This window comes from Aspergillus pseudonomiae (genome assembly GCF_009193645.1).
Source record: "Aspergillus pseudonomiae strain CBS 119388 unplaced genomic scaffold BDV37scaffold_2, whole genome shotgun sequence".
NCBI lineage: Eukaryota > Fungi > Ascomycota > Eurotiomycetes > Eurotiales > Aspergillaceae > Aspergillus > Aspergillus pseudonomiae.
Genome location: NW_022475994.1, coordinates 887,945 through 903,236, shown reverse-complemented (window position 1 = coordinate 903,236; position 15,292 = coordinate 887,945). Strand labels below are relative to the sequence as shown.

Below are 15,292 nucleotides of genomic sequence, written 5' to 3'. Positions count from 1 at the left end.
AGTCCATTAATAGATTGCGTACATACATAAACATTTGTTATCTCATGAACCAAACAACTAGCGCATGATGAAAAGATAGACAGGAAAAGAAAATTGAAAAGAGCAAAAAGAAGTAATACTACCTCATAGCATCAATTCCAAGTTTATACACGTTCATGTTCTCCGAATCTGCGATTACAGCACCAGGGCGAAAAGACTGAGCATCAGTGAACCGGCGGCGGGGATCGTAAGTGCTGCAGAGCCGCCGGTCGACTCGGTCGGAGCAGCGGAGGTGCTCGAGGCGGATTTCGTGGCAGTAGAGGCTGTTGTTTGGGAACGGGCTGCGTCAGTAAAACCATATGGTTGCAAACCACGACGTACTCACCCTTGTTCATGGAGTTGGACGGGGCGACGGTGCTAGATGACGGAGAGCATGGCGCACGGGATGATGGTGAAGGTTTAGAGGTGCTGAGAGTGCTGTGGATGATGCAGGGACGGGAAGTGGTTCTTGTTTTGATTGTAGTGCTGGTGCTGGTGTGGGTGCATGATGATGTTTTGGTGATTTTAGTACTGAAATATTGCTTACATGGCTTGGGGGGGTCAGCGACAGCCGTCACATTGAAGATCTGCGACTGTGCCAAAATGCCGGTATTCATCTTCGAGTTGGATACGAAATTGAACTGGTAGCCCTCGCTAATTTGGGGGGTGGAGAATTAGTCTTCACGCTCAAAATTGAGAGGAGCATAGGAATTCTAGGTCCCGCTCGTAGGATGGACACACCCTGTCTCAATGTCCCAGATCTTGTCGACAGTGTATTTGCCGTCCGAGGTCTTGACGTCCTTGGCGATTTCTTTCTCGGAGCTTGTTTGGTTCTTGAGGACGATGTTGATTTGCTCGGGGTCCGAGCTATTAGGGGCAATCCAAGTTAGTGTTTCCATTGCTTCGCCCGTCGGTGTTGGTCCAACTGAGCACATACGGGACAGTGGTCCATTTGATGGTGTAAGGCTTGCTGAAGTCAACCTTGTCCCCATTCTGGGGGGAAGTGACAGTGACAGCTAGATTCCGGGATTAGAACGTTGCGTCTAAGTTGCAGAGGAAGTGACAAACACATACCGAGGGAAGAGGCCGCGTAGGCAACAATCGAAGCGATCTGGAAGAAACGCATTGTGGAGATATTAGGAGGCTGTAGTAAGTAGAAAAATATAAAGGGTATCACAAGGCAAGTGATGTAAATCAACCAAAGAAACTATAAGTATTTAGCGATTGAGTAAACAAATGATGAAGGCTGAAGGACAAAACGCCGACTTTATATAACGATTCTGGCACACCGCAAAGGAAGCCCGTGAGAAGGTCAATTACCAAATCTGACTTTGAGATTTGATCCCTCATTTTCCTCCTTCTCTCCTGTTGTCTCTTTTGGGGCTGACCGATAGGAGGAAAGCTTCACTATGTTGGGGCACGATGAGTGCAGCACGTCGCAAGCACAGACTAGGGTCCAGCGTGCGTTGGACTTGACGCGAGGGGCACAGGTGATCTGTCTTTCCCAACCTTCACTTTTTCCTATCTAGGGCGAACTCCAAGAGACATGAAGCTCTTGACACATACTATTGGTCTGTTTCCAATAGTGCCTGCAGCCGAAATTACTACTCTCTTTTTCCTTTCTATGCTTCTCTACGAAACAAGCTCAAGCCCCCATTGTCACTGCTCGGGTTCCGCGCTCGCAGGGATACGGCCCCTTCCAAGGAAGGGCATTAAATAGCTAATAACAGTCATAGGTTTGTACCCTGCTGATATTATAACGAGATTACAAGCTATAGAAGAACCCTGTCTTCTCCTTGCGATCGCCGGCCGGAGATTGAAACGAGCCAAACAACACGCCGAAGGAGACTTTGACGATCCTCGTGAGCCGTGTCGCTGGATCAAGTAGGAGGTTATCTATCTACATTTGATAATGCGAAAAGTTGCAGATCCCGCATTGTTGCAAGTGCTGAAAGAGTTTGCTATCAATGAAACCTGTTATACACTAGAAGTTTTACTCCGTATATGGTCACTAATCACTAATCACTGCAGCCAGAAATTTCGAACAAAACAACGCTGATAATTCAAAGATCACAATGACATTGGCTACTACTGTTCGACCGTTGCCTAGTCAAAAAAATAAATAAATAAAAACTCTGTATAACCCAGCCCTGTACATTCACCGCCGAATGGGATGTTCGGCGATGTACACTTGGCGCATTAAATGTTTCTATTTCCTACAACGGCAAGTCCACTTTCCAACATGTCATGAACGGTTCATTCTAAGTCTTGATAGCTAGGCTCATTGACTTTGGGTGGGTACCGAACGCATAAGACACACATCATCTGCAGCTAATGCCAATACGATATGTCAGATGTGATATCCCAACTTAGCGTCTGGCTATCGACTTTTAACCTTAGGGCTGTCCTTGGTTGAGATGCATATCGACTTAGAGCACGCCATCCAAGTCACCGCAACTTTTATCTCTACACGCTCTTCCAGATGCAATCCGGACGGGAAAAACTTGATGCTATTCTTAGTTGAAGAAAAGCGAGGTTTGCAGATCCTCTCGGCATCATTCTTACCAGGTTCTGCTGCATTTGGTGCTTCTTGCGGTGTATCTGGTTGCGATTTTAATGACTTGCTTATTAGCTATGGTCTAATAATAGCACTACATGCTCATCAAGTCACCAAGCTTCTTGGTATAGATATATTCTTCACCGTGCTTACGACTATATTCATACACGGCGACTTCAGTATACGTAAATGATTATTGCACACTGTTCAAGGACGCGCAATATGCTGACTCAAGAGCTCTAGCTCTCTGCTGCACACTCACAAATTTCCTGATTTTGTCTTTCGGTTTTCCTTTGAGCCACGCGGCTATGCACACGATGGCTGTGACCTTTTGGGCATCGGCGAGCTGTGTTTATAGCTATCAGCTGGCACTGAGGATGACGGCTTTATATGAAGTCTACTGGTACTGGAATTCTATAGACAACTTGGCCGATGAATGCATCCATCATCTTTTTAGGTGGCTTGGGAGCCAGAAGCGCTAATATAGTAGAGATACCACGCAAAGAAATTTACAGCAAATGACTAAACTGAAGGTAAATCCCTAGACTCTAGAATTATGGAAATCCGATAGTTCCCAGGCGAAGTACCTGGTTGCCTTGACGGAATTCACCATCGGCCAGAGAAAAGACGGGACAAGACAGGAAAGCGAAGAAGCTGACTCACTCACAACAATTGAAGAAAAGGCTGACACAGATCACCATCATTCGCTGACCGATATCAAAGTTCGCCATCCATGGATATTGTCTCAACCTCCCAAGGCAAGGATGCCAGAACAAGCATTGTATGACTTTTGATATGTTCCCTCATGCTATTCGTTTCACACAACATCACTTCAAATTTCGGACAAATATCGATCCCCATGATGGAGACCATTTTCCCGGCGATTCGCAATCTGGTTACACAGGAGTACGCCAGTCGGAGAATCCTTTCACTTTAGATGCTGGGGTTGTTGGAAGTATGTGCTATCAAACAAAACTACACCATTTCCTCTCATAACGTACGTCTTCTGAAATGCTCGATAAAATCGCCAAGGTAAAAGTAAAACGCACCTCAAAGTTGCTTCGGTTTAACTCTCTATTGTTCAAGGGATGGTGAATGGCTACGCATCGGAGCGAAAGTAGCGCCGTTAGATTTCATGGTGAAAGGTTGTCTTCGTCAGTGTTGGAATGTGTAACGATATACGTTCTTCGGAATTCTATTTTCAGCTGAAAAACTCGAGCCAATCTGTGATCGCGGACCTGGACAAACGCAATGAGTATCACCAACCCCAATTTGTGGCACACGTATATCAGCACAAGTGGCTTACGGCTGTGAGAGGATAAGCATGTTTCGCTCCACAATAATCAAGCATCCCACTCAATCTTGTTTATTTGATCTTCGACAAATTTACCCTACGAAGATATCCTTTGGATTCTATTTGCTCGATCGTCATGTTTACCGGAGTCGACGCTTGTCCAGACTTTGGTCTCTGGATTGCTGTGTGAGGCGAAACCAGAAACGACCCAGAAAATAGGCAGCAAACATACCATCCATTTCACAGAAAGGAGTTTATCATTTGCGTAGTATCCCAGAATGTTTTTACTTGGTAATATTGAGGTTACGTATGCCTGTTTCCCACTGTGACGCAGGATCGTGGATTGGGCCTTTCTCCATACATATAAACAGAGCGATTGCTCCCGTCTGATATTCTTCACAATCTTCATACCGTGGTATTCAAGTCTCTCCTCAGGGGTTATACCATCTTCTCTATCTCTTGAACCTGTATCCTAGGAACCCTCAGTGTCGAACCAGACATTTGATACTGTGTCCATAGTCCTAACTTCCTAAAGATGAGAATCCAAATCATCGCTCTCTTTCTCGGTCTGAGCACCGCAGTCCTCGCAGTCCCTCATATGCCACAGAACGAAAGACGTATGTGGAAGAACTGGCAAGAGTTATCGATTACTACCGTGACGCCGACGCCGACGCCCACACCCCGGCCGTCGCCTACCACACCACCAGGCGACGACGATGATTCTGGGGAATTTCCATTCCCATGGCCCACCGAGTGGCCACCAATCTTCGACGACTTCCCTGGCATCGGAGGAAATGACGATTCAAGCTCCGGTGATGTGCCTGATGCCAAGGGCAAATCTACTTCTGGGATTCCAGATGTCGAGGGCAACAATCGTCTTCGGAAGGGATCGAGATAGGTGGATGATGATCTATGCGTACGGCTCTATTTGACCTGCCTGGCGGAGGACTTTTTGTGTTGTTGTCGTGTCTTGCGTCAAGGGTCTGCTTATGGAAGACAATGGTGAGATCCAGGAAGGCCTCTCTGTCTAGTTATTGATTGGAATTTGGCTATTATGAATGGATATTTGCACCCCCTAGGATGCTTTAGTAGGATCATAGGTACCATTTCTTCTTTAGCACCCTCGTTGAATGATTCCTTCATACCTAACTGATTTTCAAATATGTGAGAGATCTTTCAGCTAAAGAAATATCAATACTATCTTTGGGACATATACTACGGTGGATAGAGAGAAGATATAGATATTAGACTATGTTAAGCGGGTAGCTACAGAGCTGGCTCTGAGAAGCTCACCCCTTACTGGCGTTCCGGTAATTTAAGCCATTATTATACCTTGGACATGTTGATTGTAACCATGGAAGCTCAACCTGATAAATCAACCGTCATGCTGACTTTGCAAAATTTCCCAGAGTGTATCCTTCAGCGGCACAAATAATTCTCAGTTATATTCTATTCTGCCTTTCACTCTTGTTTACTTCACCTTAGTTTCCCCTAAATATCAGCAAAATCTTTCCTCAACCACTCTTGGTGTTACTACATATGATCATTCACTTCATCTGTTTGTCTTCTTTACTCCCCAACTTCAACACCACCACCACAACCAGCATCATCATCATCATGGCTGGTGACAAAGGTCAACCATCTGAATCTTCCTCCGTCGACAGTGTCGCGTCCAACACCCAACACCCCCTGCTTCATCCGACCGAGTCCTCAGGAGCACAAACACAAAAAAACCCCCACCCCCAACCGCTCAGAGTCTTTTTTACGCCCTTAAAGGGGAGATAATTAATACCAACGGACCTTCTTTCATTGAAAGGAGGGGAATACCCCCGGAGATCGGTTGTCTTGTTGCAAGGAGCCTGTCAGAAGATAACCAAGTGGAAAGAAAAGCTGTCCGCATCTCATACAATCCAATAAATCAGACTTTATCTATCACGATGTCCTCCCATTTACACGATATCATTGTGGCCTGGGGTTCAAACGAGCTAGCCGGCGCCGTGGCGACCAGTTTTTTTACGAAGCCGGAGCTAAGTGAAGTCTTGCTCCTCGCGACATGCCGTAAGAAAATTGATGTTCTCTATAACTGATCTACACTTATTAATGGTATATAGGTTTTGATAACTTCCCGATACCATGGCAATCAGTTTATAAAGAGCCGGACGTGGTATTCGTCTACGGGCCTATGAACCTTCCCACAGTTCTGGTCGAGGTGGGCTATTCGCAATCATGGCCAAGCTTACTCCAAGACAAAGATTTGTGGTTTCAGGCTGTACCTACTGTGAACGTGGTCATTCTTGTAAAGTGGAATAGGCGTACTAATGGTAGGGTGGCCGGCTATCTGGAGCTGTTTCGCCGCAGATCCCCCACCCCCAGTCACATTGTAAGTATTCAGCAACAGAAGTTCTCCCTGTGGCTTGGCTGGTCAGGAAGCCGCTAACCAGTGTTTTATATCCTAGGATATTTTTCCTATACCAACACCACCCGCCCCCCAGACCCTCACTTTCCGCCGTGATGACTTTTATCCACCAGGGGCAACGCTTCCCGCCGGGAGATCCCCAAATGATTTGTGGCAATGGGATATTGATAACTTGCGGATGATGTCTACTCGGGCAATGAGTGTTGATGGTGCGGTGCCAGCATAATAATCTGATAAGGAGTGAGGCAGGCAATGTTCCGCAGTGTGGCATATTCTGGTGGGTGTCAGGGCTTCTGCGATCTAGCTAGACTTTTGTAGGAAAGCAGAACCTACTTATGGGACAGACTAGAAGATTCTAAAAATGGCCTGGATTATTGATGCAGAAAAGTATGATCGGCCCCATTTCCTCCAGTCCCAGAAACAAGCTCTAGCGGCTAACTATATACTATCCGGAAAATAAAGTTTAATCCGCTTTTAGAGGTATAGTCAAGCTGAGTATGGGCTCGTGAAGTGAATCAACTGTCATTCCCGGAAATCTTTTCTAGCAAGACAAAGTTCTACTATCCTTTTTGAGGTAGTGTGCGTTCGTTGCTACTAATTCGCATCAATCTTCGAGGACAAAAGAGCTCCCTGTTGCTCTGAGTCAACCCTATCTTGTTATCGAGGGAGTTTTTCCTTTGAAGGCACACGTCACTAATATCACAAAGGCACTGTTCATCTAGAGAAGCATAATCAGTGGCTGACGCTGAATCATTGCTGTGCCAGAATGCATACTATTCTGACCAGTCAGCCAGACGAGATCCAGTTGTTTAGGGCTATCGGCATTTCCCCAGGCTGGGGTGGAGACCCTCCCCTCATTTACCCCCATGACAGCAAATCACCCGAAGCTGGGCCCACCGAGGTAATTCAGCCGGCAATCCATTCTTGTTTAGCATGAAGTTTTCCGATATATCAATGCTGTGCGGAATTTAGTTCGGGCTGTAATGACCCGAACACCCAGCTACGTGCAGGCCAGAATTGTGGAGTTGGAAATGGGTGTAGCGGGGAGAGAAACGGGGGAATGCCGGTCCATTAATGCTTAAGTACGTATTGTGAGCCTTACACCGTGGCATGAATCGAGCTGCGTGCGACACGTCCTGCTTTTACCATGGCATCGAGACCCCCCGCCTCCGAAATCCACCATGTCATTGACCTCCTCATTGACAATCTCATCAACATTCGCGATGACACGGGTCAATTTCTCCTGCACCTGAAAGATGGCCGCACCATTCAGGCGAAATGCTGGAACGGCTGGGAATGGACCCATGGCATCGGGCTGTACGGTGTATGGAAGTTCTACGAGATAACGGGCCAGGCCAAGTACCTTAAGATTATCGAGGACTGGTTTGCCGAGCGTTTTGCTGAAGGCGGCACTACCAAAAATATTAACACGATGTCTGTCTTCCTGACTCTGGCCTATGTTTATGAGAAGACAGGTAATCTTACCTACCTCCCCTGGCTCGATGCATGGGGCGAATGGGCGATGCACGAGTTGCCACGCACCAAGTATGGTGGTATGCAGCATATCACCTACGTCGTGGAGAATGACCAGGAGCTCTGGGACGACACTCTTATGATGACTGTGATGCCGCTTGCTAAAATCGGAAAACTCCTTCATCGACCTGAATATATTGCCGAGGCGAAGCGACAATGTCTTATCCACGTAAAGTATCTCTTTGACACAAAAACGGGTCTCTTCTTCCACGGCTGGCGATTCGAGAATGGTGGACATCAGAATGGGGGACATAATTTTGCGGACGCAAGGTGGGCACGCGGCAATAGCTGGTGTACCATCGTTATCCCAGAGATCCTCGAATTGCTGGAACTAGAGCCGAGTGATCCTATCCGGTACCATCTCTGTGATACACTTGAGGCGCAGTGCGAAGCACTGCAGCGGTCCCAATCTGTATCGGGTGCTTGGCATACGCTTATTGATCACCCGGACTCGTACCTCGAGGCATCAGCGACTGCTGGATTTGCCTATGGTATTCTGAAGGCTGTACGAAGACGGTACATCGGGTCGCAGTACCGGGATATGGGAGAGAAAGCTATCTTCTCTGTGCTGAAAGATGTAGATGAAAAGGGAGAGCTCCAGAACACTAGTTTTGGCACGCCTATGGGCCACGATCTTCAGTTTTACAAGGATATCCCTCTTACTGCCATGCCGTACGGCCAGGCCATGGCAATCATGGCTCTGGGAGAGTATCTATGGACCTACCTGTAGTTGACTGTTAAATCGAGGTTCAATCTGAACGAGGTGTTTGAACATTGTAATTTCCACTGATTCTGTGTTTGAACTCAATAGAGACTCACGAACGTAAAGATACTATTGGATGAACTGAAAGTGAGCGGCCTTCCTATGTCGCCAGAGGGTCTGGACACAGCTGCACATACAGGGCCGGAGACCTCGACAATAAATGCGATCTGATTAAAGAAACTAATAGGCAAGACATCCGATACGACTTTCAAGAAAGCTTTACATTATTTGAGTGTGGAAGATAGGGAGAAAAAGAGATAGCGTTGTGTTTCAGGATTATCGTAGGGGTGTGATGATCAAATTTGTTGGTTAGATCGAGGAAAGTAAACATTGGACTGCTGTTGGCCCATTTTCTCTCGGAGAATCTATAACCAAACTCCTGGTTACTGTATGACTCCGATCAGGTTGTCCAGTCCACGGTCTTGGCCAACATTTCCTCCCAATATGTTACTGCTTGCCAGATCATTATGTCATCGATGATTGGCGCGTTATTTCCCACTCTCCCCCACATCCTCGATTTCGATCGCAAACACAATTTCCCCCCGATTTCCACTTCAACAACTGTGTGTGTATTCGCAGGACCCCGATTCCTTGCCCAAGTACCGGAATTCCCTGAGCCTCAGAGGCATGCTTAGAAGACCCCTAATACATCTCCGACATATTGTTAGTGACTTTGAAGATGGTTGACCAAGCCGATAGCAAGCTAAGAGTCAGTTCTTGTACACCCTTCGCGTTCACCGTGGAGATATGACTCAAGTCGGGACTCTGGTAGCTGATTGCTTGACTTGTCTCTGCTTCTTTAGGAATTGGAAAAGGATTATTGTCCGCCTCTTGACCCAGCCTTATTTACAGCTATCGCCTGTGACTATGATCTCTCTGACTCGGCGCAGCTCCAGCAGCTTCGCGAAACCCTCGACACCCTCAAGTTGTCTGCATGGGAACAGGAAGATCTTCCATTTGATCCGTCCGGTACAAGTGGTCTGGGTACAAATGGTGTTGATTCCGAAGGGATCCCGTCGGAAAACAGCGTGTCGCAAAACGGCACAGTGCGATCGCGTGAAACAGACATCACCAGCTTAGCATCGGAGTTTTCCTCCTTCAGCGTAGGCGATAAAGGCTCACACAACGGTAAGAGTATATCCCAACGTGTGTCCTATACGATTAGTGCAGATGGATCGCTTTGTCTATCGGGTGCAACTGAGGAGGATAAAATTGGCTACTTGTCGGAAATGTTTCCGTCTGTTGATAAATTCAACATCCAGCATGCGCTGCGGAAGTCTAATGGGGATGTCGATCGCTCAATGGACGTCCTGCTTAACCTTACCTTCTTCTCCGAACAACCCTCAATTGACGACGGGGATAAGGTTGCTATCCCTAAAGGCATTGATGGGTTTCAAGATGGCTCGAATGGGGAAACTGGAAGAAGGAAGAACCGCAAACGCAAAGGCAAAACTAAGAGCGGTCGAAACTATGAGCGCTCGTCCCCCTTGGACTCTGAGGCAGGCTGCTTCTTGCAGGATGAACCCTGTACTGTTAATAAGTGGGATGCTGCGCAAAAGGATATCGAGTTTATTCACTCCAGGACTTCCCCTGTCCTGAAGAAGGAGATAGTCACATCCACCTACCATGCTAATGGGGCTTCTTTACCGGCGACTATTCGGTCCCTGGCAGAGACACATGCACCGAAAGACGAGCGGGCCATTAGTCAAGATACAGTTACAGAGGCACAAGTTGCCGAGCTGATCCAGGAGCTTCCTTCCATTCCGCCCACGACGTTCGCAGGTCTACTTAAAATAACGAGAAGTTCCGTCTCAGCCGCTAGTGAATTGGCGACTGCAATGCTGGCCGGACCAGTAACTCCATCAGTGTCTGAATTGATTAAATTTACTACTTCACCACCACCAGTCGATCTCGAGGTGGAGACGCCTAGGCGACGGAATGAGCCGCGGGTCATTCGGGATTATGATCGTGTAAGCAGTTCCGCAGGGGCTCATTTTGCTGCCGGTTCGGAAGCACTCGCCAAAGCCTCGGCGGCATATCGTCGCGGAAAGTCTGATCGCCTGATGGGCGGTGCCGCTGCTTATTACTCGGCAGTCGGACGAGACCATCTAGAGCGGGCAAAGCGGGACGCAGCCGCAGCTGCAGATGCCCTCGTAGATTCGCAGTCAACGCACAATATGCTAGATCTTCACGGGGTCTCGGTGCAAGATGCGGTTCGCATTGCCAGTGAACGGGTCTCAGATTGGTGGGAGTCTTTCGGAGACGCCAAATACACGCGCGGTGGTGAAATAGCCCGGTCCGGATATCGCATTGTCACTGGGCTCGGGCGACATAGTCATGATGGGACATCACGCCTGGGTCCTGCAGTGGGTAAGATGCTGGCTCGTGAAGGCTGGAAAGTGGAAGTAGGCGAAGGAGTTTTGACTGTTGTTGGGGTGGTGCGACGTCGTTGAACCTTGAGCTACATTTGTCGAGATACCCCTGTTACAATAATTGATCATCTAGCTATGCATTTGGAGTAGACATTTGATATTGTCAATTTTTTTTTTACGGTGGACTCTATTGTACCTTGTACAGTTTATCAGAAGAACTATCTTAGATGAATTCTGCCATAAGATGAGCCTTGAACAATTCACTTAATTTTCTCCGCAATCGGGATTTATGACGTAAAATGCTAAGGCAAATCGGACAAATACATCGACTTCTCTAGTTCTAAAGAGGTTAAACTTCTCTACACTTTCAATACTAATCTTGCGCAACTTTTACTCTCTATTTCATAATTACAAACCTAATGCGCATCCAACGCTTCTCCACAGCCCTCCGCACTTTCACCTCCTCCGTCAGATACCGGTCCACGCCCCTCATCACGAAAGCCGCTTCTCAACATCCGAACAGATCATCCCTCCCAATCTCAAAGTCCACTACACTCAAAGCTGCCCCAGGGATCCTCTCATTCCTAAGCTCTTTCTTCACCTCAACCGCTAAAACCGAAACCGACAACAATAACATGTCCTACCCCGACCAGCGCAGCGCTGAAGAATGGCGCGCCGTCCTAAGCCCAGGTTCGTCCCAGAAACCGAGGCAACTAGAACCCAACTAACAATATCCCTCGAAATCGCAGAACAATTCCGCGTCCTCCGTCAAAAGGGCACCGAGCGTCCCGGCACTGGCGAGTATGATTCCCACTACCCCTCCGAGGGCGTGTACAGCTGTGCGGGGTGCAATGCCCCGCTATACAAGGCGACACACAAATTCAAGTCCGGCTGCGGCTGGCCCGCATACTTTGATTCTATCCCTGGTGCTGTGACGAGGCATACGGATAGTACCTTTGGGATGCAGCGGACGGAGATCGTCTGCAGTAACTGTGGAGGTCATCTGGGGCATGTTTTTAAGGGGGAGGGGTTTCCGACCCCGACGGATGAAAGGCATTGTGTTAATAGTGTTAGTCTAAGGTTTCAGGAGGGGGATGATGTAAAGGCGAAGGCGTAGCTGGGGGCGGGGTTGGTTGGTTTCTTGGTGTATCTTGATGGTAGGCGTGGGTAGGTGTATATTTATTGAGCTGTTCGCTCTGGGAGACATAGTTATTGCGTTGGTGGATGTGAAATTAGAGGGGTGTTGTGGTCGAAGCTTCTAGAGAGTAGGTACTGGTTGATATTGTAGGTACATAATATTATCAATAAACGCGCAGTCATTTTAAAGGTAATCATCAGACTCAATTCACATATCCCCTTAAAGTCTGTCTACTAGGAGCATTCTTCTCTCTTGGTCGAGATCTTTTGATAGGAAGCTTTGTGTTCAAGGTGGGGCGGCCAGGACAATGCCCCGGTACGGAGTATATAGTTCATGATATAAGGGTCAATTCATGTACTAGTAGTAATATATGCATGTGATCATATGCGACGGGAAATAGCATCATTGAATGAGGTATCTAAGGCAACAGCTTTAGAAAGTTATCGCAAACTGGAAAACTATGCCTAAGATATTCTTTCAATAGACCATTGTGAATTCAATGCATTCAATGAACTGCACACCCGGCACGTGTACCCCACCCAATCGGGCATCCAACATTTATTGATTGGAGCCTGAGGCTGCCAAGTACCGCATCCGCCACCTGACGGGAGATTGTCCCCGTGTTTCAACCATCTTCTCTCCATTCGCCTCCCCTTAAACCTTCTCGGCTTCTTGAGTGACTGCATTTCCTACTGTGATGTCTCGACGTGCGACACCGGGCCAGGCTGCTCAGAACCAGCAGACTATCAAGAGTCTGCTGAAACTCGAACACAACAAAATATGTGCCGATTGCAAGCGCAACAAGCGTTAGTACCCCGGAATTCGCCGTACACTTGGATATACTTTACATCTACATGTGGTCGGTGACAATGGATTGCTTAGCTGACAATTGTCTCATTAGATCCACGATGGGCGTCCTGGAACCTGGGAATATTCATTTGTATCCGTTGCTCGGGTATTCATAGAGGCATGGGCACACATATCAGCCGGGTGAAATCCGTGGATCTTGACTCCTGGACCGACGAACAACTTCAGAGCGTGGTGAGATGGGGTAATGCGAGAGCGAACAAGTGTGTCTTCGATTCGGCATTGTATTTCGCAAAAGCAAGCGGGCTAATGACTTGGGCAGATATTGGGAGGCGAAACTGGCGCCCGGCCACGTCCCGTCGGAAGCGTGAGTGGATTCGCCGAGACAATACGGATGGCAGGCTAGAAACTTGTTGCTGACGAGGGTTGGCTCTAGGAAAATTGAGAACTTCATTCGGACCAAGTATGAATCCAAGCGGTGGATCATGGACGGCCCGATGCCCGACCCTTCCACGCTAGATGATGGTGATGACGATGTGGTAAGATTCTTGGCATCTGCTTATGGTGGACTAGGACTGACAATATATTCTGTAGCCCCTTGCTGTTGTTCAGGAAAAGGCAAAGATTGAGCGTTCCGCATCACAACGAGTAGCAACGTCTAGCCAACCACCGGCGGCGCATCGCCAGCAAGCATCTATCGACCTCTTCGCTGACGATGATATCGCTCCCCCAGCCCGTCCTAGCACCACGGACCCTACACCACGAGCCGCGCCGAAGCAGCCTCAGTCTGCTCCTAAGCCAACACGCCCTGGGGACTCTCTGCTCGGCCTTGACTTCTTTGGCAGCGCCCAGCCGGCCACCAACAGTCACCCGTCCAGCACGGTGTCTACCCCGGGTGCCTCCACTGGCATTTCTAGGCCCGATTTGAAGCAGTCTATCCTGTCTCTTTACTCAAAGCCTCAGCCAGCCCCAGCGCAACATGGGCGCACTTCTTCGTTTGGAGATTTTGGAGACCTGGCGTCTCCTGCGCCGCCCTCAGCATCGTCATCTTCTAACCTGGGTGGTCTCACGGATGCCTTTAGCGGACTTAGCTTCCCATCGACTACTTCTCCACCGCTTCAAAAGCCAGCGGAAAAGCCATCTCCATTTGCCAATCTAACAAGCTTCGCCACCAAGAAGTCCACTCCTGCAGCTCCGAAGGTCTCCTCCCCTACGGCCTCTGCCGGCAGTGGTGGGGGTAGTTTGTTCGACAGCCTTACCTCTCCCACTATTCCTGCAGCCAAGCCTCAGTCCCGTACTACGTCGATTTCTTCCAATGGGTTCGACTCGGGATTCACCGGTTTCGCGTCTCCTCCACCATCTAAGCCGAACCCACCACCACCATCCGCATCATTATCCAATGATCTCTTCGGACTAACATCCCCTGCTCCCGTTGCTTCGTCCAAGGTATCTTCCCCTCCAGCACCGACAGCAACCTCACCGCAGCAAGAACTGAAGGCCGCTTTTAACCTTAATCCCCCTGCGCCCGCTCCGATGTCTGCAGCGCCAAAACATAGCATGTCCGGCACAACAGCATCTATCGCAAGCGCACTTCCGGCAAGCATAGATCCTTGGGGTGGAGGTAACGCATGGAGCACTCCGGATCCTGCGCCAGCTGCTCAGCCCTCCGGTTCATCGATGATGAAGGTCCCCGATACCCTGACTGCCAATGACATCGGGGCCGGTTGGGGCGCTCCGACCTCCCCACCCGGAGGTTCGAAGCAAGCACCGACAGTGGCTGCAGACGAAGACTTCGGAGGCTGGACCAGTGCAGCACCTATCTCATCCACGACGGCAGCCCCTACAAATATGAGCGTTCCATCTAAACCGGCAGGCGGGTTTAGCGGGGCTGATGATCTATTTTCTAATGTATGGGAGTAGTTGTTTCCCCTCCTATGTTGACCAAAGTTGCACATACTTGGTGTTATGTTAGACCTCAGCGCCAAATCGCAATTTATTTCTTATTTCTTATTTCATTCATCTTACGCCCTTCACGTCTTCCATTTTTGCCTTTGAACGTCTAGATTCCCTGTTCTACTTTATTTTACCTATGCGACACTGAAACCTGCATTCATCTGATAATGACTTGGGATATGGAGTTAGGGCTGTAAAAATGGCGGTTTTGATGGACAAACTGTTTTGTAGAAATTGTTCATAATTGTCCTTAGGGCCTTTTCATAACGTTCAATATGACGCTGGTTATTATGAATGGCACTATTATCTGACATTTCTTGGGTGTAATAGCTTTGTTTTCCCTAGCGGGTTTGTTGGTTGGGAAAAGCGGCGTGGGGTCGGACCGAAAGCGAAGTTACGATGTGATTTATGTATTTGATAGTTAGTTAACTTAATTTCATT

General features: G+C 48.3%; 6 protein-coding genes across 6 annotated transcripts; 5 read left to right on the top strand and 1 right to left on the bottom strand.

Annotated features, from left to right (window-relative positions):
• Window positions 1-174: 174 nt before the first annotated feature.
• BDV37DRAFT_278062 (Ser-Thr-rich glycosyl-phosphatidyl-inositol-anchored membrane family-domain-containing protein) lies at window positions 175-1,144 on the bottom strand (the record flags this gene model as incomplete). Its single annotated transcript, XM_032085937.1, has 5 exons — window positions 175-302; window positions 365-672; window positions 760-885; window positions 956-1,034; window positions 1,093-1,144. 5 exons carry the CDS (start codon window positions 1,142-1,144, stop codon window positions 175-177), a joined length of 693 nt encoding a protein of 230 aa, XP_031947047.1.
• A 3,260-nt stretch (window positions 1,145-4,404) lies between these two features.
• BDV37DRAFT_278061 (uncharacterized protein) lies at window positions 4,405-4,767 on the top strand (the record flags this gene model as incomplete). Its single annotated transcript, XM_032085936.1, has 1 exon — window positions 4,405-4,767. The coding sequence occupies one exon, from the start codon at window positions 4,405-4,407 to the stop codon at window positions 4,765-4,767; it is 363 nt and encodes a 120-aa protein (XP_031947046.1).
• Window positions 4,768-5,806: 1,039 nt separating this feature from the next.
• On the top strand, window positions 5,807-6,511 carry BDV37DRAFT_278060 (uncharacterized protein; the record flags this gene model as incomplete). The annotated part of the gene is made up of 3 exons (XM_032085935.1): window positions 5,807-5,927; window positions 5,981-6,249; window positions 6,326-6,511. The coding sequence occupies 3 exons, from the start codon at window positions 5,807-5,809 to the stop codon at window positions 6,509-6,511; spliced, it is 576 nt and encodes a 191-aa protein (XP_031947045.1).
• A 2,515-nt stretch (window positions 6,512-9,026) lies between these two features.
• BDV37DRAFT_236735 (Smr domain protein) lies at window positions 9,027-11,158 on the top strand. The gene is made up of 2 exons (XM_032080643.1): window positions 9,027-9,290; window positions 9,385-11,158. Exons 1-2 carry the CDS (start codon window positions 9,261-9,263, stop codon window positions 11,032-11,034), a joined length of 1,680 nt encoding a protein of 559 aa, XP_031947044.1. The 5' UTR covers window positions 9,027-9,260; the 3' UTR covers window positions 11,035-11,158.
• Window positions 11,159-11,321: 163 nt separating this feature from the next.
• BDV37DRAFT_236733 (peptide-methionine (R)-S-oxide reductase) lies at window positions 11,322-12,173 on the top strand. Its single transcript, XM_032080642.1, has 2 exons — window positions 11,322-11,643; window positions 11,703-12,173. Exons 1-2 carry the CDS (start codon window positions 11,373-11,375, stop codon window positions 12,068-12,070), a joined length of 639 nt encoding a protein of 212 aa, XP_031947043.1. The 5' UTR covers window positions 11,322-11,372; the 3' UTR covers window positions 12,071-12,173.
• A 353-nt stretch (window positions 12,174-12,526) lies between these two features.
• On the top strand, window positions 12,527-14,986 carry BDV37DRAFT_82379 (stromal membrane-associated protein). Its single transcript, XM_032091287.1, has 5 exons — window positions 12,527-12,897; window positions 12,993-13,161; window positions 13,221-13,265; window positions 13,335-13,437; window positions 13,493-14,986. The coding sequence occupies exons 1-5, from the start codon at window positions 12,789-12,791 to the stop codon at window positions 14,816-14,818; spliced, it is 1,752 nt and encodes a 583-aa protein (XP_031947042.1). The 5' UTR covers window positions 12,527-12,788; the 3' UTR covers window positions 14,819-14,986.
• The last annotated feature ends 306 nt before the right edge of the window (window positions 14,987-15,292 follow it).

Excerpts from the sequence above, each read along its gene's own strand:
- BDV37DRAFT_82379 (XM_032091287.1), top strand. The coding sequence starts at position 12,789 with ATGTCTCGACGTGCGACACCGGGCCAGGCTGCTCAGAACCAGCAGACT. Across the intron at positions 13,266-13,334 it reads GGCCACGTCCCGTCGGAAGC|GAAAATTGAGAACTTCATTC; the intron begins GTGAGTGGATTC and ends GGTTGGCTCTAG. Across the intron at positions 13,438-13,492 it reads ATGATGGTGATGACGATGTG|CCCCTTGCTGTTGTTCAGGA; the intron begins GTAAGATTCTTG and ends TATATTCTGTAG.
- BDV37DRAFT_236733 (XM_032080642.1), top strand. The coding sequence starts at position 11,373 with ATGCGCATCCAACGCTTCTCCACAGCCCTCCGCACTTTCACCTCCTCC. Across the intron at positions 11,644-11,702 it reads GCGCGCCGTCCTAAGCCCAG|AACAATTCCGCGTCCTCCGT; the intron begins GTTCGTCCCAGA and ends TCGAAATCGCAG.
- BDV37DRAFT_236735 (XM_032080643.1), top strand. The coding sequence starts at position 9,261 with ATGGTTGACCAAGCCGATAGCAAGCTAAGA. Across the intron at positions 9,291-9,384 it reads AAGCCGATAGCAAGCTAAGA|GAATTGGAAAAGGATTATTG; the intron begins GTCAGTTCTTGT and ends CTGCTTCTTTAG.